Genomic DNA, 22859 nt, shown 5'->3' on the forward strand with positions numbered 1-22859 from the left:
CTGAAAAAGTCCCTAAAAGGCTATTTAATTAGAATTTCAAAGACCTTTCCTGTGGCACGCTATATCACCACAAATTCACAGGCACTCGGTATAGTCTTTTTTTTAACTGGCATTGCTCACAAAAAGATGTAGATGTAAATTATGTTCCATGTGCTATATATATGCAATTAAAAGTATGGCACTCACCTTATCTGACGAATTATTCCGACACCACAGGTGACGCTACATTGCGTAATGGTAGACCAAGAACTCCATGCAGATTCTCTACAAGCCTGTTCGTTACATTTTGCGCTTTCGCTTCTTGGTCCTTCGCAGCCAGGTCCTCCATAACCACCGCCAAGACAAATTCTGAAAAAGTTTATACCACACTCAGACCAAAGCACATAAACAAATAGGTAACCGAAATACTCCTAATTCGTTTACAGCCTTTGCGACTACGTCTTGAAACAGTTATTGCTCATTAATTCGTCGAGTTTATTCGAGTTAGATAATTTACCATTTGTGCTGTTAACGTTATGCTCTTTAAAAGATAAGAATAAGAAGATACATCGCAATTTTTGTTATAAATACAAGGAATATAAAGTATAGCAAAAAACGCACTTACCTCGTTCTGAACCATGAACCACCACCACAAGTTCGAGTACACGAAGACCAACTACCCCAGGCTTGCCATTCTCCACATTGGTCCAAGTTACAATTCATGGTTTGACTTGAGGGTCCGATACACCCTCCTTTGCCAGCGGTTCCACCGATGCAAACTCGGATGCGTGTGACGGTTCCTCCACCGCATGTAGCGGAACAGATTCCTGTTTGAGTCCAAGATCCCCACGAACCAACAATGCAGTTTGGTCTTGTTGGATTTGTACAAGCAACAGACATCCTTGAAAGTCCTAAGCATCCCTCACGGCCTGCAACACCACCTTGACAAGCTCTTGTACGGTATCTGAAACCACGACCGCAATCCGCATCACAGGCGCCATATTCGGTCCATCCTGCCCAATAGCTGCATGGTAGAGTGTTGCATGCAATGGTGCTGACCTTCGAGCCTGGACAATCTCCACCACCTTGGCATACACGAGTACGGGTAACAGTACCAGTGCCACATGAAACAGAACATGAAGAGGTTTCACTCCACATCCCCCACACTGCACAGGAATAATCGTTACATCGTATAATTTCTGTGCTTTCGCCATCACAGCCTGGCTGTCCAGCACGTCCTCCGACACAAGTTCTAACAAAATAAAATAAATAGTGTTAGTGGAAGAATAGGATTCGTATTGGTTTATTCCACATTTGGATTTTCAACATTCAACAAAATATGAAAATTTTACCTCGATCTGGACCTAGTTCCTCCGCCGCAGTTTGCTGTACAAATTCCATAACTTCCCCATGAACTCCATGTAACGCATGGTTGTTGATTGCATGGAATGACTTCTCGAGCGTTTCCTGGACATTCTGGATCTCCTGGAGAGGCTCCTCGGCACACTCTGTTATACAATAAACAATTTGGTATTTGGAATGGCAATGCATTCTGGATACAGGATAAGTTATACCAAAACAATAATAGGATGGCTTGAAAATAAGGTACTCGTGATGTCTCTTGTGAAAGATTTGATTCTTACTAACCTTAATCTAGTAAGAGTTCCTCCTCCGCATTTAGCTGTGCAAGCTACAACAATAGACCATCCAGTCCATAATATTTCACGACATGGTCTTCTGTTGCATACGTTTTCTTCGTACGATCTCCCAGTGCACAGACCGGATCCGACACATGCTCTGTTATTGCGTCAAAATTTTAATTACGTTTGATTTTACTCCCTCTTGGAGTAAGTTGAGTTGTTTCACCTTGTTATAAGCTTCATTCTTGAGATTAGATGTTAGTAGAAGTTCTTGTTAGGCAAAGCATGCGTTCCCTCGAAAGACAGGTGAATATAATGTCAAATTTCCAGATGAAAGCAAGATGGTTGTCGAATCGGACGAACTAGTAATCGTTCTTGAGAGTAGATTCAAGCATTTTCGTGCAATGGTAGAGTCTTTTTCTTGTCGTTAAATTTTTTCATGCAAAAGACTAGTACTATTGACACCAGTATATTTTACTCCTGCTGGTAGGTTTGCCATCATATAAGAGATGTAGAGACGGGAACATTGAAGCAGCATAACTGACGAGCTCGGTAACAAAGTTCCAAATTATAAAGCCACACAAAGAAGTGATTTAGAGTGAGAAAGAAAGCAGCCGAGAAAGTGGAAAAGATGTATGGTTAAAATGAACAGTGCTGTGAAGATACTGCAGTTGACAAAAGTTAGATTAGTCGGTTGATTAGTAACAAAGAGAACTCTTATGTAAAGCTGTCGTTCATAGTTGAAGACTGTAGAAACACGGAAAGGCTTATTACCAGTAGTGGGATTCAGCCGGTTCGCACCGGTTCTATAGAACCGTCTCACGGAATTTTATGAGATTAGCGAACCGGTTAGCTTCACTGGTTACTGTCAATGTTCTGTTTGTAACAGAACCGGCTGAAAAATATGAGTTTTGTGATGGAACCGGCTGACAAAAAAAATTTGAATCCACCACTGGTTATTACGATACAAACATGCATGTTATATTGTAGACTATGTCTACGGACGTGTTGGACATCCAGACACGCTTCTCAATGTACGCGCCGAAAATTGGCTTAATATTTATTACCGAGTTTTAGTCATCTAATGTATGTTTCGCTAGCTCATGTTTACCTTGTGCGTCTGAATGTTCCAGTGCCACACGTGACGCTGCACGCACCCCAACTGCCCCATGAAGCCCACGAAGAAACGCATTCACGGCCAGTTTCACATTGTCTTTGCTGACGTCCTTCACCAATGCATGGTAGTTCGTTATTACCATTTGTAACACACGTTCGTGATCTGCAGAAATTTATATAATTGTATCACACACAGTATTTGAATGAAAGCTTGCTATTGCAATATTTTATTCTAGTAAAGATGATCTTTTACCAAGACATCTTATCTTATTCGTCGTCTATATTATTCTCGCAGGTACCAAAAGAAGTTGAAAATCATTAAGAAGAAACAAAACAAACACTACCTGGATGAAAATCCATATCCGCAGTTGACCGAACAACCGGACCATTCTCCCCAAGCGCCCCATGTTCCACGATCGCATTCTTTCTCGTTACAGTTGCTTGTCTGCAAATATGAAAAAAAATGAGCGGATATGCAAATAGATTTCCAAAACCGAATTTGTGGGCTTCGTGATATAACCGTGAGAAATAGTCAACATTCCAAAGAGGAACGAGAACATGTATATATAACACTTAACCTGCGAACAGTTTAATAAATGAGTTGTATTTAAGTCAATGCATAGGCAGATGAATTGGAACTTAAAACTGCTTAAATCCGTCGAAACAAATCAATCAATTGAAAACATTATTATACCAAGTATAAATAAGCATAAGTTTTCGTACGATATCGGGATTTGAAAGGTTTTCAAAGATACTCACGTCAACAGAAATTCCAATGCATCCACCTTGTCCTGGTACTCCATTCATACACCCTCTGATTCTGGTCCATCTTCCTTGACCACATTCCCTGCTGCAGACTGACCAACCACTCCATTGGAGCCAATATCCTCCACCTGTGCAAATGAAAATAGTTGATGATGGTAACTAATTCAAATTTAGTTTTAAAAAGACAAACACTACTTAAATATGAAATGAAGATATTTCAGTTGTAGCCTACATGTTCTAACTTGAGGAATTAAGTAATTTGAATTGAAATTGTATACGCACACTATGCAGTATATATATTGCTTAAACTAATCCTTACTTGGTGGTTTTGTTGTCGTTCGAGTCGCAGGTGTAGTTGTTGGGCGGGCAGTCGGTGGAAGTACTCTGCATCCAGCTATAATGAAATATACCAAAATTACATTCTCTATATATATTATACTATGTTTTTGTTTTTTTCATGGGAAATTTTTTTTTTTACCTCTTGGTTCGTAACATGATCCAGTTAATTCGTTGTAACAGCACTGCAAAACCTGTCTGCAATATGATCTTGGTGCTCGTGATCCAGTGTAACCGCCACACGGTCTTCTGTAACGATGAAACACAAGTGTTATGTAACAATATCGAAAAATGTTTCAATGCGATCAAATCCAGATACATTTTACAATACATGTCTATTTGTGAACCCAGCATTTTGGTTATTTTAAATATATAATCAGTTTTAGCAACACTGATAGTTAAACCCGTTTAGCAAAATAGTTTAGCTCATATTTCAAGGCAATAACGTACCTGTTATACTGAGGAACTGAACAGCAAGATGATGTTGTTGGGACCGGTGGCATTACTGTCGACTGAATGTAATAAATGATATTTTAATATTTTGACCAACATTTCGTCTTAGTCTAGGTCTAATTCACGGACTGCCCCTTTTTCAAGTTGTAATATATATATATTAAAATATCATTTCATAGACTGAGTAACATAACTCAAAATTACCAATCCATTCGTGCGCATTTATCCAATAAGAATGTCATAACAATAATAATGCATTCTAATTTGATTTTCATTTCATTGTTTGTTTATTACATAAACACAATAGGTTTTGTTTATCGGATTATGATGAACCGCGACCAGCCAGAACCAAGTCGTTCACTGTTTATTCGAAAATTATTTTAAACACGGATTGGTCCTATCGTGCTATCGGCGTGTGAACGTGTCATATCATGTTTATTGTTTCTCAGCCCGTACAAGACAGTGACAGACATCGTTCGGGTTTGTTTACATACGTTATAATATAATACATCGAGTAAATATATATGTGTTTTCAATGAAAACACGTTTTGCTGAGTAGATCACTAAATATCAACCACCAAAATCGTGAAATCATATTATTACAATCTCTAGACTAGTGGAATAAAAGTTAGAAAGAGAAAAACACGCGGGGAATTTAATTTCACCAAAAATGTCCAATATGATAGAAAATAAAATATTAGGACGTGCTGAAGCGACTTTTTTTAACCCATGTTACACGCTTGAAAAGTTAGTTAGTTGTGCTGTTTCCTTGTTTTAGGCTTTAACTTTTTCTTTGATGATTTATCGCGGAAATAAATAAAAAATGTTAAAAGTATAGTTCAAAATAAAACCAGTTTTGTTGCACTGATCTCGAAACCTCGAATTCAGAACAAAATTATTCTATTATTAATAAAGATACTCACGCGTGCAGGAGGAGCTGTAATAAAATAAAACATATTCAATATAGTTATATATGGAAATAAATATTGAGACAATCTATACGTATAACGTAAACATTCTATTTTTAGCAGTCAAATATAAAGAAAATATAAACAATGAATACTTTCATACCAATGCCAACCAAAATGGGTTTCACACCTCTATATTTTTCCTGCATCTTTTGAATGAATCAGAGTTGACATCGGCATTTCAATGCGGAATTCAAAACTATTTTGATGCTACTAATATGGGTGGTTTATATTAAAAATTGAGCTTACAATTTCGGCATGTTGTTCCGCTGTATCCATTTCTACACACGCAAGAGTAGCCTCTACCACTGCTTGTTGGATAACAGGTACCGCCATTTGCACATGTGTTCGGTGCACATGATGTTGAGCCGATCGAGTCTAAAATGGGATAGAATAAATATCAATAAACGTACATCACCTAGTTTAATATATTGTATGAAAATGTACTTACATACTCCACCAGCACGTCGTACTCCAGCACCAGACATACAGATATAATATCGTTTGCTGCCACAGTCGCTGTCGAACCATTTTCCTAGTGTATTTTGATTCGTTCCCACGTTATTGGTAGCCGCCATTGAAATGCAATCATCGTTGGGTGAAGCATTATTCGGTTCCCGATAATACTTATTTTTGTACCAATTTTGATAGTTTTCACCTGATGATGATGTCAGTGGGATTTTGCGTCCACTTTCCCATTGCTGTAAAATCCAGAGAAGTACAGTTACAATTTATGGATGCAGAAGAAAAGTAACGAAGATAAGAATTATCATCATATATAACATGATATTCCAGAACACATCTGTAAGATATATATAGCATACCCAGTTGCCCTCCTCATCACGATCGCTACCGCCAATCCAATAGCCGACAGAAAATATGTCATTGTCCCAACCGCCAGCGGGAAACTCAGACATCCAGTCCTTTAATTTTTCATTCACGAATTTTTGCATGCCCTCGCTAGAGATTTCCAAAAGCATACTGCCGTACGTTGACGTAGCGTGATTGTCACATTCGGCACGTGCACGCACGTACGTTCGGCGTACTTTGTGGAATGTGAAAGTGTAGGAATTGTAGGAAAATCGGTAGAATCGCACTGGGGGAATAAATAGAATCATGTTATAGTTTTGCAATCTCTTCATATTGTTTACTAGTTGTTACTGTTTACTTGCAATCAATTAATCTAATTATGAAATAAATACATTATAGGAATCGGTCTAGACTCTAGAGAAATTAAATTATGAAATTATAGTGAATTGGAACCATTCTTTTTGTATTTGTAATAAGTAATTACCCGAAGGCTTCACAACTGAAATTGTTGGTCTCTGTGTAGATGAGTAGCTGGAGTAAGTGTATGTGTCGCCTTGAGTTATAACTGGACCAGGTACTACTGATGTCGGATAACCCACATTATACATAAGCACAGGTTCACCCAAAGCGTAAACATTGCTGTTTGAATTACGCATTCTTCCTACGATTTTGCGTGATTGATAACATGATGGCTAAATGAAAAGAGAAATATTTTAGATCCAAATGTTAATATTGAACAAAGTAAATTGCGAAAAATATCTCTATTGAGACCAATTATTGTTTGTGGGCTTAGATTTAAAGTCGATGGTTGAATTTAATATTGTACAACAGTTGAAATTTAGTCGACTGTTTATTCATAAATTATTGATATTCTATCAACATAAAGTCAATAGGATGTGTCAAAATGAAATAGTTTTGTGATATTTCAGGCCGTAACTTTCTCACCTCATCTTGTCGTTGTGGATGTTTGTAGTAACAACAGTCGTGATCAAGTACACATTCAGTGACGTTGTTTATCTCGACGACTTCACCTGCGAAATATGCATTTGTTTAAACTCCATGCAAGATTGTCATCCATGTTTGTAATGTGTATTAAAGGCTACAAATTGACATTGTTTCTGTGCTATTGTGATGTCAATATGGCGTGCCGCATGTAATGGTAAAAAGTAAAGTCTAACACGTTAAGATTGCAGGTTGATGTTTTGACTGTATGTTAATGTTATATACTTTATTTTAGAAAATGGAAAATAAAATGCTTTCATTCTGATTTAATATGATTGCTTACCATCCACGTTTTTGTTACAAGATTCCTTGAATTCAGTCTCAAGCCAACATGTTTTAACATCTTCAAATTTAGCTTCAACTAATACATTAGGAAATAAATTATCGAACTCGTCTTCAATCTGAAAAAAAGATGAATGTAAATTGGGATAAAATTAGTAAAATATGAGGGGTGGTGATATACAGCACTTACTCTTCAACTGGCCAGGATTCTAAGCATTAGATAAATTTGATCATATGTCATATATAACTCTCGATATTTAGTAAATTTCACTTCTTTGTATAAAAAAATTAAAAAATCACTTCACAATTCAAAACACGATAATGATTATCTGTAGAACAAGAGAGCTATGCTCAAATATATAGACACGCAGCGCCACCCAATGGCAATAATTTTAATGACGTCATAGCGAAAAAATAAATAATAGCCTTCTGGAGAAGAATTTTCTCTTTAACCACTGAAAATTTCAAAGCAATTGGTCCAGTATTTGAAGAGAAAAGCAATTTTTTAAAAATGATGGAGACAAATAACAATAACAACAAAATTTTGAAACGATCATTATGTCCACTAAACGTGTCCAAAAACTGAGCAAGTTGTACAAAGGATTACAATACAATAACTATATATTACGAAAACTGTTACTTTTGTTAACAACAATTCAATATAACTCACAATAAAATTTTGTTTTTCATCTACTTCGACTTCTTCCTCTTGAACTTGGGTTTCATTATTCTCCGCTCTCGTAACATAAAGAGAACAAAGTAATAACAACGCCGTCACTAGGTGACGCAACGCCGCCATTTTTATTCGAAGAGAATTCCTCTCCTGGAAATAAAACAAATAAATTAGCTTTAAAACGCTGATAGTGATATCTGGTAGTGATAATTGGGCTTCACATTCATCAGAGATACACATTTATTGGAGAAAATTCTTTATACATCTGACTTTTCATTCTTTGCTCTAATTTGTTGAACATCTACTTGAAATTCGGTGCAGCGACAGGTTGTCGGCAATTATCATTCTATAATTAACTTTAATTTTGTCAAGGTGTACGCTTCCTGTTTCTTACCTCAAGCCGCGAGGTAACTTAGTGGCTTAACGGCATATTTCAAGTCTAATGTCGTCATTACAATTAGATTTTATCACGTGCGATTTAGATAAATTAAAGTGACAAGATTCAAAGTACCTTTAGGATAAAATGATTTTTAAGTCTACCACCAAGTAATAACGCTTAATCAAATGTGACTTATAATCATTTTGCCGTGAATACTTTCAGTGAACCAAGCATAGATGGAACATATGTATATGTTAATAAGCCCTATGAGTAATTCGTGACAACGGATTTTGAGATTAATTGCTTAATGGTTGCGGTAATATCTGACGTATAATTATAAAAATGACCAAGGACGACTTATAGTCGTAACATTATGTATTTGCTTTTTGAAACTATTTTGTCGGTATTCCACAGTCTAATTTTTGCGGTGTTACATGGCACAACATAGTATAGGATTTACATACCAATTTACCACAAAAGAATAGCGGTATGTGGTGCAAAATCAAAGTTTAAATTGCATTATCAATAAATACGAAGAGAAATACAATACAATTTTGTAAATACTCTGAACAAATGAATCCCGATTCAGCAACTTCTTGTAACTAACCCCGTACTTGTAAATTAGATGTCAATCACTCTAATACTATTTACGTTTAATTTTATGAGGCATTAAATCTTAAAAGACATATTTTGTTCATTTTTCTTCCATATTGTTTTATTCTTGATATCTTGATGCACCTGGCGATTGAAGTGTAATAAACACAGAAATGCTCAGCTTTTAATATCAAAACTGTAACGAATTGAGTTTAAAATTTCTTTTTGCATAATTGAAGGTATAAGGTTTAAGTATAAAAAGGTTTAGGTATTGAAGGTAGGTATAAATACACCCAGCCTCATTAGATTTATCACGGAAATAATCTATAGATATATTTGAGAAATTTATTTATGGGAAAAAAAAAATAAAAAACTAGGCAAGGTCAAATTTTTGTAATAAAAGTTGTCTATTTTTATCTGTAAATCGCATTGTGAGATTTTATACAGATATGCCCACACAAAAATGTTCTATATTTTACAAACGAATATATTATGTACGGGCTTTGTTTAACCTTACCTGGTAGAGTGAACTTAGTCATGTTGCAGCCAAAGGCGCTTTGATGACGCCTGCGCTAAGACGTACCAGGAACTCAACGTTCAATGTTTACACCGGTCTAATTCAGTACTTTGCACTAAATGCACTAATCGCCGCAGACGATTTTCAAACGATCGATTTCAAAACAAACTATCACGGTATTTCATTCAAAATTTTCATATTGGTAGCGCCATGGTATTCCTTTAATTATGTTTTATAGGTGAAAATGTTCATATTACAACAAAGAATAGTTCTGTTTCGCTAATGTTGAGATAACAAGCACCAAACCAGTTTCAAACATGTTTAGCATCGAATAACTTGATAAAAATATTTTCTATATTTTACTGACTGATACTATTTGATAAATGGGTTGATATTGCAAATTTCAATATACGTTTTTACAATTAAAAAAAATCATCTGACTTTGTAATAATGTTTTTAAGATTGTTATGAAACTTTATTGAAACCTTGTATATAATATAAGCCAAAATTTAATATATTTGGAAGCAATTCTGTTAAAGATCAAGTTAAAATGTAAGCATTTATTATAAAATTACTTTATCGATAAATCCAATTTACGATAGCTCAAAGCTTCTACGTATAACGTAAAATGCGTCATGTGCTGGTTGACCAGAATGTTTTTGAATTATCTTCAAATTACGACCAAAGATTCCTACAAATGGTATAACTTAAAATATTATAACCACTGCTTAGCAAGAAAATGAAGGCAATTTTGGTGGCAATATGTTCTTACTGGGATGTCGGTCGTTGTTTCATGGCCTAGGGGCGAGCCAGGTAAAAGCTGCCTGTCGTCAAGACTCGTTTCATTGAATTTGTAATTGAGTTTCATTACTCTCGACGTACTTGAGATGTCGAAACAGATCGTACCGGTCACTAATAATTTTGAGGTTTGTAAAATAAATTTTAGATCTTCATTATGTAGATAACACGCATAAACGTGTACATAATCATAACCCATTTGATAATTTGATTATTTTGTTATAGGGCGGTAATTGCTATTCAAATTATTGTAATGAGCACATAGTCGGCAAAGTCGTGTCAACACTTATCTTATTCTCAATAATACTGTCGTTTGGGTGTGTATAATTAATTGTACGATTAAAAATACTAATAAAATGCAATATTTTTCCCAACAATTTTTAGAATTCTGAGCCATTAAATAGGTATTCGAAAAAATAGTGATTACGAGAAAGATTGATGTAATAATGTAGCACTGTGTAATGTTTGTTTATCCTAAGCGATAAAGTTTAGTTCTTTTATTAAAGAGATTAAACTCTCTACTGATCGCGTTTCTCGTAACAGGTACTAACTTGTAGTATCCATCACCCGCTGCGTTTTGACGCTTGCGGCGAGAATGGAATTTAAAATGATTGTAAAAAAATTGCAATTTTAATATCATAATGTCAACTACTTCTTATAGCCAAGTCAATCGAAATTTTGTATTCGAGTACCTAGTAATATTATACGTTGCAATTAATTTTAAAATTTTTAATCAAATAACTAAAATGTCGGTAAAGCGGCTCGTAAAAGCAAATATTTTTTTATACTTAAAAACTTTACAAAAAGAATTTTTGTTAATGATATCATGATGTTCTGATGTAGAAATATATAAAACGTTACCAACCTTGAATAGTCTTCACTCTGATAGTAGTTTCTCCTTTTTTTCTTAGAGTTGTTGTATTGTCCTTTATTTTAATAATAAATTATTATTATTTCAACAAATAGGGTAAGGCGCAAGCAGGATCTTTAATCCGAAAATTGTATTTACCGGAGTCTCTATTTTTTTATTACTTCAGGATCCTACTATTATGCACCTTGGCCCTCTCCTCACTGGACCATTCAGAGGAATGAAAATAGAAGGCAAATAACAAGCGTTTTTACACTAAACCAAAAATTCCTTTCTTTCTGTATTTTTTTTTCTTTTCTCCGATACTTTCATTACTAAAACACAAAAAAGAAAAAAGGGGGCAAATCTTAGAATGGAATTGTTCAATGATCCCCTTTCGCCTCGGGCAACTTACGTATAGTGATCATACTAAACTATAGATGGTTAGATAATTAAGTTATGACAAGAATATTGCTGACATCAAAACGGGCGCATCATAGCCGGCAATTACCAATAATTTTTAGTTGGTCACAGCTTTATCCCTTACGGCTGACGATAATAACCGTATCAAATAGTGCATAGAAACTAGGAGTTTAATCTGATTATACACCAGTTATACTATTTTTATTTGGCAATAAAAATTACGTAATAAGATGAGTGGATTGATATTTTTTACTTTGATGCTTTGAAACAATTCTAATATTCTAAAAGTCGGAAGTTATATCGAGTGGAATATTCAAGTGAAAGAAAATATTTTTTAATCTTTGGTTCAGCATTGACAAATAAAAGAGCTCAGAAAAATGTTTGTCATGTGGAGATAAAGTGTGTTTAAAAACCAAACTACTGGCTATAAATTACCATGTTGTTGTAATAAATTTCTATATTTTTTATTCGGGTTGCACTACCTGCCATCAAATTACAATATCATGCCGTAAGCTGAGCATTTCCTCTAAAACAGATTCACAAAGTCTATATTTCTAGTCTACAACAATTGCCAATTGCATTTGCCACAAACATTAGTAAGCGAAATCGAGAAACTTGGTTTTCATCGTTGTATTTTCGTTTACATTTACTTTATTGTGTATTCATAAAATAAGATTGTAATATAACATGATTTAATCTGATCAAATTTTTTAATATAAAACTTGGAACCGTTTTTAATGTTCAGCATGCAGACTGTAGCATGTCGGCGAATCATGTCAAACATACCCACAAATATGTCCAACATAGGTGGTCGAATTATGACTCTAAAGATCTGGTGATATATTTTTCAGTAAGGTAAATTTCACTCAGGAATAGTAAGCGTACAGCAGTGGCATCATAGTATTGAATAAAGTCTTTACTCAAATTCCTAAACTCAGCTTGTTGCAAAAATGATTTTTGAAACTTCACCCAGATATATCATATTTTGATCGGTTTCAAATTAATAAAAATCGGTGCGTTAGGACAAAAGACACCATATTCAATAAATTCTGAAATACGCTACGATGCGCTTTAGCACGCGTAGTTCTGAAAATTCCGGTTTTCATTATATTGAGGAGATGTTCGACATGTAACGACCTTCTGTGAAGTATTGCAAATACGGCATAAAACGCTACATGAGGAGCTTTCTTGGTAATCAAATAACTTTATAACAATTTTTAAAATAAAATATCAATTAATTTTTTCCGTAATTTTTTTTAGTCCATTCAGAGAAACTGGTCAATTTATACACAACTGCGCAGGATTCGAGGCTACTTTGAATGCTTAATCGATATTGTGGATCGGTCGCGAAGTCAAATAAACAGTTCTTATAATACCAAGGTGTCCCCAATGGTCTCAAGTTTCATTAATATATTCATAATTTGAATCGGCAATCTTGTCCGGTTTTACATTTCAAAGATGTCTGCTACGGCTGTAAATTATACCTAGTAATAAATAATTCGATAAAAATATCTTTTCACGAATAATTTCCTTAAAATTTTTCAAATATTCTGAAGCAAGGGTTTCAGTATATATATTTTTAAATGTACCATACATAATAAGGAAGTCACGTGGGTTGATAATTCTAATAGTGAATTATTCTTTGTTATACAGAAGCGCCGCATATACTAACATTGAAGTAACTCAGTTGAAGTGTGCACAAAGTGTTAATCCACAAATGTATTTGTAATAGACATTCAGTAAAACAGTTCCTTGAAACACTTATATCACGTTTTATCATGACAAAAGAATATACACATACAATACCTCAAGTATAGCAGCGAAAATTGCCCACTCTGGTAGATCTGATCAAAAGATGAGTAATGTTTCAAATCAAATTCCGATTAAGATCACAATATTATCAATTATCCGAGAGAGCCGTGTTATGAACTGATATATTTGCGGCCTTGGGAATAGTAGAAAACTATTCATACTAAATGGTAGTCACAGATTATGGGTTTGCTAATACCGGTAATACTCCCACACAATTAATTTTTATTTTACACCCAGCTGTAGTTCACGCCTATCTGTCTCATCAACATGGCGTCACTGTTTTTCTTTGCGTGAGTTGAAATCGTTTCATGTGTGTGGGATGACAAAAATCTCGTTCCGAAAATCTCGCTAAACGTCTGAATAGAGATAAAAAAAGATTTTGAATAAAGGGGATGGTTGTTTTATTTCTTGATTATTCTTTTACAGTTCATATATGTCAAAATATGTGTATTATTACTTGATAAAACGTTTTACAGTGAAAAAATATGCAAAAATTATTGAATTTGTGTATTATTATCTCACCATTTGAACTGATGACTTTCATTACAATTATGTACTAGAATGGGGATGTGCACCATGTAAAAATCCCTAGCTAACATATTAGGAGGTTCAGTTATATTGTAGAAATTCGTTTTGAAGTCAAATTACACGACGCAGTGTTTATTTATCTTTGTGACAAATATATCCCGAGCAAGATTTTCTCAATATTATTATATCCATATAAGAACTAGTATAATTTCCTTTCTTGTCCGATTCTCATTCTTATATGTTGATGGTAAACCTTGTGAAGATTGATCCCACGCAATTATTTAGGTAAAATAATTTGTGAAATGTCCGTCGTATCCTTCTGTATTGAATTATTAAAACTTTATTTATTGAAATAACACAGCAAATTGGAGAACTTAATAGTGTTCAAATTTTGTATATTCCATGCTCGATTATTGGACACGAAATGTAGCCGTGGATCGTTTTCTTATTATGTTGTCGTTGTTCTTGTTAGTGTTTTTTTTTCTTTTGCTGTTATGAGAAAATTGCCTCTCTTTTTAAAAACAGACCAATTGCTTTGAAATTTTTAGTCGTTAAAAATTGTATTTTTATTATTTTATTCAAATATTTCTGTGAATACAATAGGATTCGTATTTTGTGTGCTATGACATCATCAAAAATTGCGCATCTTGTGGCGGTTCTGCGTTCGTCGAGGCGGCATCCAGTGAATTTGTAGATGATAATTTTTAGCGTTGTTTCTTTCGGAAGGAGCAACCTTGTGTAAGCTTCGCCTCTCTTCGGCGTGACTGTCCTATTCTCATAGCAACTTTTTAGTGTTTATAGTGCTTACATTTTAAGTTTTTGTGGGGACGTGGTATTCGCTGTATACCTGCTAACTCGATCATTATCCAATTGTGAAATACTTTTATTTATTTATCTTTCACAAGTGTTTTCTTTTGTTCTATAAATAAAAATACGTATTATGGATTAAACAATGGCATTATTCGTTGCATAATCGGTTCAGAAGTTCATTTTCGTGAAAAGTCTTTCCAGGTACACTGTAACAAGCAGTAACCCACTATCACAAGAGACCAAAAGATAAAACAGGTTTGCCTCGTCTAGAAGAATAAGCATTCTAACGACTTAATCTTTGAATCCCTTTCCGTTCGCGTGAAGGTATTATCAAGGAATAAACAGCACAAGCGAGTAATCAGGTGGATTTCCCATTGATGAAATACGCTAATTACATGTTGAACAATTGGATTTTATCTTTATTTTCAACAGTTTCTTCTTAATTACTAACAATAATTAAGGACGTGTTATGCTATCCCCGAGGGAGCATTGTGTTTATAAATATTTGTTCGTCTTCTGCGAACGAAATTCGATATTCAAGTTACATGGCGAATAACATTGAGTACATTTTTTAAAAGAAGATATGTATGTGTCATGACCCATGAGATTTCTTTTAACTTCAAATGAACCAATCACATTTTACTCCCATGCTGTTACTCTACAAAATCAAAAGACATATTGAGTAGACCTACGATCATGATTTTAGATTTATAATCGAATATATATATTCAAAATAATGAGAATGTTTAAGAAAAAATTGATGCGCATAAGATGTTGTCATGTTTATTTGACGTTTTCGCATTTTTACATTTAATTTCGTTGATTTAGTGACGTCATAATTCACTATTGCTGCCTTGCAGAATGATGGTGTGAGATTAGACATTGGATGCGTCTGTTCAGTGAATGGCATATGACCTATAAGGTGAGCAATATAATGTTGGTTTTGAAATTTTTACATCAAGCTTGTGTGTTCCACTAAACAAGAAACACATCTCCACATAACACATTCATGTTCAAATACCAAATTGATATACACTTTGCTTTGAATGGTAATTCTCCATTCTTAAATCCATCCATGTATGAAAATGTACAGGAACTTTCGAATGTTAATATATTCTCGCCAATAAATAAAGATAGTTAACAGTATTTGTTTACTAAATTTATCTCGTAGGAGAAAACTCAAGGTACACATAGCAACATTAGCAAGTTTCTTCGACAAAAATATTTTTGATGGCAATATGATATTGATAGCTAATACTGCAAAATAAGCACCGTGCAGGTAAGTGGTGTAATTCTACTTAACAGTGCATTTAATTAGTGGCTTTCCACGAATTTGATTAGGTTTATTTCCAGCGCAAATTTAAATTAATTCGAATCTCGATTTAATGATTGTTTTTATGTTGTTAATTTGACAACAATACAATTTAAAAACAGCTGTCGATTTAGAAAATGATATTATGACTCATCGTTTATATATCAAAACTAGACTACCGCCATTTCGACAAATAAAATAAATCAATCTTATTATTAGAAATAGGAATGAATCTCGGATAAGATATTACATTATTTTATAGGTCTCAAATTCTGAGGTATATCTCCTTGCTTATGTTCTGGGTTTGATTTCTCGCTTTCTCAAATCTATAATGTTGTTAATAATTTTTCTTAGCTGTGTAGACAAATATCCCCATGTTGGGTTGTTGTTGGACCAATTGCTTTGAAATTTTTTGCTAGAAGGCGATTACTTCTATTATTTTATTCACTTCAAATATTTCTGTGAACACTATAAGATTCGTATTTTTGTGTGCCATCATCAAAAATGGCCCACATTGTGGCGGTTCCGTGTTCTTCGAGGAATTATTTGATTTAAACATTTCAACAATTTTTCAACTTTTATGCTGACTATTTCGCATAATCGCATTTTGTCAATTGTGATTCCCACTTATCACTTTTGCTTAGCTGTGTGAGTGTTGAGGGTTAGATGGCGTTCTGGTAATTTTCCGTTTACTTTCATACGTCCCAAACTTTGTGCCATTAAAACACCAAAGTACGCCAAAGGTTTTGTTCCTAAGTGTTATTAAATATTACAATGTAGGTATACTGTCTTTTATAAGTTTCACTTTATAAGACTTAATCCGTTCGAATCGTTCAGGACGTACAATAAAACGCAATTATGTGAACCAGCCATTGAGTATCGCAATTGTCTGAATCCAACTTATTTATGGGAATCCTCTTCCCAGCTTTGGAAGAAAATATAAGAGGGTTGCATCCAAACTTCTGCCAAAACAATATGTAGACGTATTCAAGTTCTCACTCATCAATAATAGCTATATTCAAGTATAATTGCCTATGTTACTCGATTATATAAATGTGATCGCTTCTAGCGCAGGGCTGCGGTTTCATACATAAGCAAACTTGTCAAGTCTACAAACCCCCAGGAGAAGCAGAGTGCTGCAAAAAACACAATGGGTTCGATTGTTTGATGATCACATGAAATTGCGCGGATGATCTTGTAAATCAGAAGAAAGAAAATACGACCAACCCTAGCAACAGTCGACCAAGAAAGAGATTTGAAAGAAAAAAAAAGAGAAATTTTGAAAACCACTGATTGTTTTCACAACTTCACACACATGCAACAAAAATATGTGAATTTTAAATACTATTGAGATAAGTATTTAATTCTGATATATGTACTACCGCTGTTGGCGTTATTTGAGCCATTAATAGTTAATACCTCAAATATAATAGGATTTGAGAATCGAATTTTTTGAATTTCTTGTCATTTCATAACCATTTAGTGATAATAGCAGAAGAGTCTTTCATATATGACGAGATTTCAAAACTTAATTCATATCACTTCCTTTTACGTAAGAGGTCAATTATAATAACGCACAATTATCATAATCGGCCTCATTATATCAACCATTTGAATAATAAGCCTGAGGATAATCCTGCCAGACAACTTCTTTCCTTACAGTCAATTATCAAAATATTATGAAAAGAAATTAATAATGGTATTGAGCTTGTCTAACCTTTTTATTTAATAATGTGATTTTTATAATAAACAGGAAAATATAATTCATAAGATTATTACAATTATTAGACCGAATTTAGCCATGATGAATAACATTTTGCCCAATATCATGCCCAGTACAAGCACTAATTCAACAATTCAAGTCACAAGATGTGCGACAGATCTTGTTATTTATTCAACTTTTGTAACGTATTACTGTATGAAAAATTCCGGTAATACTATTATGAATATTTTAAACTAGGATGGCCGCGCGATCCATTTTTTTTAGCTGGGTCCGGAGTCCCAACTTAGACGGATTTGGTTTTTCTTCGACAATAGCACCTGGTCTGCTCACGCTACAAGGAATAAAATTCGCCAAATATAACAATTCATCATACAAGGAGTGTAATAAAATAGGTGACTGAAGTAAACTAGGAGAAAACGTATTTCCTTACCCACAACAACGTTAAACCACAGTGTCTGGTGTTTTTGTTTTTTCAAGTAATATCTGTCACGAAAGAATATCATTTCAAGACATTACAAAACCAAACACGAGGAAAGATACACGGTATACCACGGTATTTCTCGGCAAGCAATTTAATAACTAAAGGCTTTATAAATCCCCCTAAAAAAACTGATTAGAGCGGTAAAATATCATTCCTAAATACATTTAAAGTGAGTAAATTCGGGATGTTTTCATCACTTTTGGGTTTTCTCCGACTACGGCCCGCGAGACATTTTTAAAAGTCTTTGCGGCTCACCAACTTCGCCACCTTGGACCACCCTGTTTTAAACTGTTGTTATTGCGAGCGTGGTACGCCTCAGTAATACAGCAACAGTGGGTATTGACTAATATGGATTATTAGGTGGGTTACATGCATGTAAATATAAAAGTTCAATATTTTGGCGCATATGCAATTTGTTCGTGACTTCATTCGACCACTATTTTCCGGTTACAATTCACGAACCGAATTTGAACTTAGCCTCTTAAAGAAGAACAATATTTGGTAAACCATTGAAAATATCTCGTTTAAACACTGTGTTTTGTTGTGTGACACGACCCATTAATGATCAGCAGCAACCACTAGGTGTAGTGTTTGCAAAGGCTCCGCGTGCCATTGCTTGTGGCTATATTCGGGACTGGACTCGGATTTGAAAATCTTTCGATCATGGAATAGCAGCAGCTCGCTCTATCTATTTCTTGGAGTTCACATTTATTGGCAAGTCCCTGATGCCATGCACAACCCACAAAACCAATATTCTGGAACAATGTTTCTTGAAATATTGCTTAATAGCGCCTTCCGGTGTTGTATTACTATATTCAAATAAAAGTTCATAGGCTATATATGAATCCTCCATTCGAATCTATTTCTGCCACCTGCTAAAGTACAACTGTGAGTTAGTGACAAAAAAGGACAGGTTTATATGAAAATTCTTTGTACCATACCTACAAGCCTAATCAACCCTTATCATATGTACTTGAATTGATGCAACTTTGTTTGGTGGTTCGCTTTCGAAACTATCATCGGTTAACTGGTCATCTTTAAAAATTGAATTAAAAATTGAATAACAACGAATCTTAAAAAACGGATATTTTTTTTAACGAAGAATGGAATAATAATTTTGTCTATTCATTAGCACGATGTCATTTTGAAAATACCTTTAAAATGATGAAAAGTACAAAAAATACAGGATTAATACATTTCTTGAAAGGTTGCTTTAGCTATTTGTCATGAACATTGCACAACATTAAGAATTCTTTCGTTGAAATCTGCTTTGCACAAAACTTAGGTTTATTAAATTTAGTAATAGAACCAAAGATTTAACTAGAAAACGTTTATATATTTATCAATTACAGTAGGGAAAAAAGAGGGATTGAGAAATATGATTTTAGTAGATTATTGGTATTTGTCTTCCAAGACTTTCACTATGTACCATTTGTGATGACTACATTAATTTAGAGTAAATTGACTGCAATTTATACAGTTATTTGACCGTACTCTATTTATTCTTTCACTCTCGTTTGATGACTTTTATTAATAAACATATTTATAATATAACTGATACTAAACTAGATATTCCTATAGAATAGCTTGAGTGTTGAATGTCTTTGGGACGGGACCAAGAATGATAAATTTTTTTATACGTATGGCCTGGGGCCGCTGATCGTCTAAATTTGGTCCTGTTTTAGTCTAAACGAAAAAAATGTACTCCTGAAGTATGCGTACCAAAATGGCGGACACCGCAACGTAGTATGTGTACCAGGTTAAGATTAGGCCATAATTTTGGGTACAAATACTACGAGAGTCACTTGGCTAGTCTCCGAACTCGTGATAGAACTAAAATAATGGAAATTAGAATTAAATGATGGTCTAACCCTAATTTGGTACACATACTACGTTCCGGTGTCCGCCATCTTGGCACGCACACTTCAGTAGCCTTAAAAAAGCTAGGAGCAATACGAGTCAACAATCATGACATCATACATTTAGATCGTGTGAAATGCAACAGGCTGTCACTCAATAACTCAACAACAACCAGCTCTACCGTTGGCAACCAGAGTCATTCTAATACCTGTGATATAATATGCAACATAGCTAACGAATAGCAACGTTGTTGCTCGTTTGATAATGTGATTATAGAATGAAAATTTTAATTGCGCGAAAACGAGACCGTTTGCATCCCACTTTGACCAACAGAAATCGAGTTGAACTAAATTTAAAAAAAAACGTTTGCCGAGTCCTATGTGTGTCGATAGTCTGGAATTGCATTCTTTAATTCCATGTCCAAAAGCATTAAGTAAGTTCAAGCCTGAGTAAACTGATACATGTTAAAAATATATACAAAAGCATAAAGTTCTTTAACCAAAAACACGTGAATAATTTTTTTCATAAGCTTCTCCACCCGGTTTCACAATGGAAAGCTAGCCCTGTAGAACGACGGAACTATTTATGGACAGCAGTGACCTGCTACAAAGGCGGGGAAGTACTAATTTGATCCGTTTTGTAAACCAGTGGATCGACCAGTAACACACAGACGAAATACAGTGGTAATATGTCATATGCCAGACTGCGATGGGCTGTGTCGAATGTTGTTCTACATTCGTAATTGAGTTCTTTGAAACGAAGGATCATTTATTAGCAGTTATACACAAAGACATAATATGCAAGACGCTTAGTAGGTGACAACCATAACTCCAATGGATAAACAGTACGTCGTCGCGTACGAACACTATGTAAAGAGGTCAATTTCAATGTCATAGAATAAGTAGGTCATAAGTATAAATAAACAATATGCACCATATTTATTGACAGGCTGGTCGAAGTAGAAAAAACGTTTGGGCGATCGAACAGATACGCTAAATGAGGTGATCAGCACACACAGGCTGTCTTGTGTGAGATACCGTACGTCTACAATGCAGGCGTTGATGCCGAGTATGAGATTATTACGACAAATCCAACTGTTATAATAAATTTATGTATATATATGTATTTATATAACTTGGAAGTATACATCTACATAACAACCGGGAAACAAGGAACCGACCTCAAGCCCATTGATCAGTGTTTCTTAACCTGGGCTCGATTGAACCCCTGGGGTTAGGTGGAGCTGTCCCAGAAGTTCGACGAAGGTCCTTTGATACAGTTTATATTATGAAACTTTTATATTACTTCGTCTACTAATCATGCAAAAATAACTATAATCAATCGCAAATATTCAAACGTAAACGTTCAACATTCAAAAAAATTAGCTCAGCTGTGTGTATAGCTTCGCGCAGGTATAAGTTCAAGTGGCCCTGTCGATATTCTTAGATTTTAGTACGTTTTATTCAAAAATCATATTTCCACAGATGTCGCGCGCTTTAATGTTTGTACTTACCTATGATAGCGCTTTTAGATGATTTCTATTTAAGGCTTTGAAATGTCTTTGAATAAATTTGCGACAAAGAATACTTCATTGCAAAGCTTTGCTTGAAATTATCATCATCCGTTCCAAACAACCTCGGTATGGCACCGAGTCATATTGTATCTCTATTCCTGTAAAATAAAACAATTGGCAGTAGTTTTTATTTGTATTTCAATGCAGTCTGAAGTTTGAGAAACGAATGACTTGAACTACCAACGTTTTTGAGGCATATCATCATTTTTTGTATTTTCAAAGTTGCTATTTTTTATCCGTTTTTCTCTTTTTCACACGCATAACTGATACAACAAAAAACATCAGCTTTCCCTGCTGACGACACTATTGTGACAAAACAATAGCTATTTCAACACTGGGTATTGGTATCTAAGGTTAAACCCTAATGTTCATTTTCTAAAACCTTTCACGAAATTAGCTTCCCCTCTATAAAGTTAGTATTGGGCTCCTAATTTCAACCGTTCAGTATACGATGGGGTTCCGCGGGAGTATGCCGAGTAGCGCAGAGGTTCGACAGGCTCGGAAAGGACCACTGCCATAGATGGTGGTTCAACGTTCCTCGGATGAATATTTTTAGATAATAGTGATTGCATAACTTGGTTAATATTATATAAATAACAATGAACGGGCTTTGTGCTTGGCTGATAGACGTTTATTAGTTAGCGTCGTCTACCGTGTGGATGCATTGTAAATATTAGCATTATATTAGATATTATGTTTAGCATCTTCAGTCGTGAAAAAATTCGAAAGCATCAAATTCACCAACACGGATAGCATAATGATAGTCTCTTTTAGATATATATATCTGCAGACGCGGTAATAGTACGTTCTCCCGCAGTTTTCAGTTACTTTGTTTTCTTTGTTTATTATTCATACGCAAGTTGCTACTTGCCAATGCAGCTGAAAACTCTCTTTCATGTTTTTGTTTCCAAATGTTAGTTTTGTAGGTTTTAACTAAACATGTGTCTGAAAAAGTTTCAAGACGCATATACAGCTCTCTGTATATAAATATTTGTGAGTTAATTTTGTTGTTGTGTTTTTTGATCTAACGTGCGTCATGTGATGTGTGACAAGTCGAGTTCAAAAAACAATTTACTTCGATCAATTCTTCGACAATTCCATCTAGTAAATGGTCGCAAGTTGTAATATAGGTTAGCTCATTCTGGGTGATCAAATATCAAGTTTTTACAATGTTTGCA

At 34.6% G+C, this 22859-nt stretch overlaps 1 protein-coding gene across 2 annotated transcripts in view; it reads right to left on the bottom strand.

Annotated features, from left to right (window-relative positions):
• The window catches only part of LOC120335429 (uncharacterized), a 73110-nt gene extending 61709 nt beyond the window's left edge, over positions 1-11401 (bottom strand). Inside the window, exons 1-19 of one of the 2 annotated variants that reach the window (XM_078109643.1) lie at positions 11178-11401; positions 8022-8174; positions 7353-7470; positions 7013-7098; positions 6552-6759; positions 6082-6353; positions 5709-5958; positions 5507-5635; positions 5213-5226; positions 4287-4348; positions 3979-4085; positions 3820-3894; positions 3495-3628; positions 3080-3180; positions 2731-2898; positions 1627-1776; positions 1332-1487; positions 605-1231; positions 187-348 (exon numbers count right to left, since the gene is read on the bottom strand). In XM_078109643.1, coding sequence (XP_077965769.1) covers positions 187-348; positions 605-1231; positions 1332-1487; positions 1627-1776; positions 2731-2898; positions 3080-3180; positions 3495-3628; positions 3820-3894; positions 3979-4085; positions 4287-4348; positions 5213-5226; positions 5507-5635; positions 5709-5958; positions 6082-6353; positions 6552-6759; positions 7013-7098; positions 7353-7470; positions 8022-8150 — 2948 coding nt within the window. In that variant the 5' untranslated portion in view covers positions 8151-8174; positions 11178-11401. The remainder of the gene's footprint in view (positions 1-186; positions 349-604; positions 1232-1331; positions 1488-1626; positions 1777-2730; positions 2899-3079; positions 3181-3494; positions 3629-3819; positions 3895-3978; positions 4086-4286; positions 4349-5212; positions 5227-5506; positions 5636-5708; positions 5959-6081; positions 6354-6551; positions 6760-7012; positions 7099-7352; positions 7471-8021; positions 8175-11177) is intronic. The other variant, XM_078109644.1, reaches the window with a different exon arrangement.
• Positions 11402-22859: the final 11458 nt, after the last annotated feature.

Source organism: Styela clava, chromosome 2, assembly GCF_964204865.1.
Source record: "Styela clava chromosome 2, kaStyClav1.hap1.2, whole genome shotgun sequence".
NCBI lineage: Eukaryota > Metazoa > Chordata > Ascidiacea > Stolidobranchia > Styelidae > Styela > Styela clava.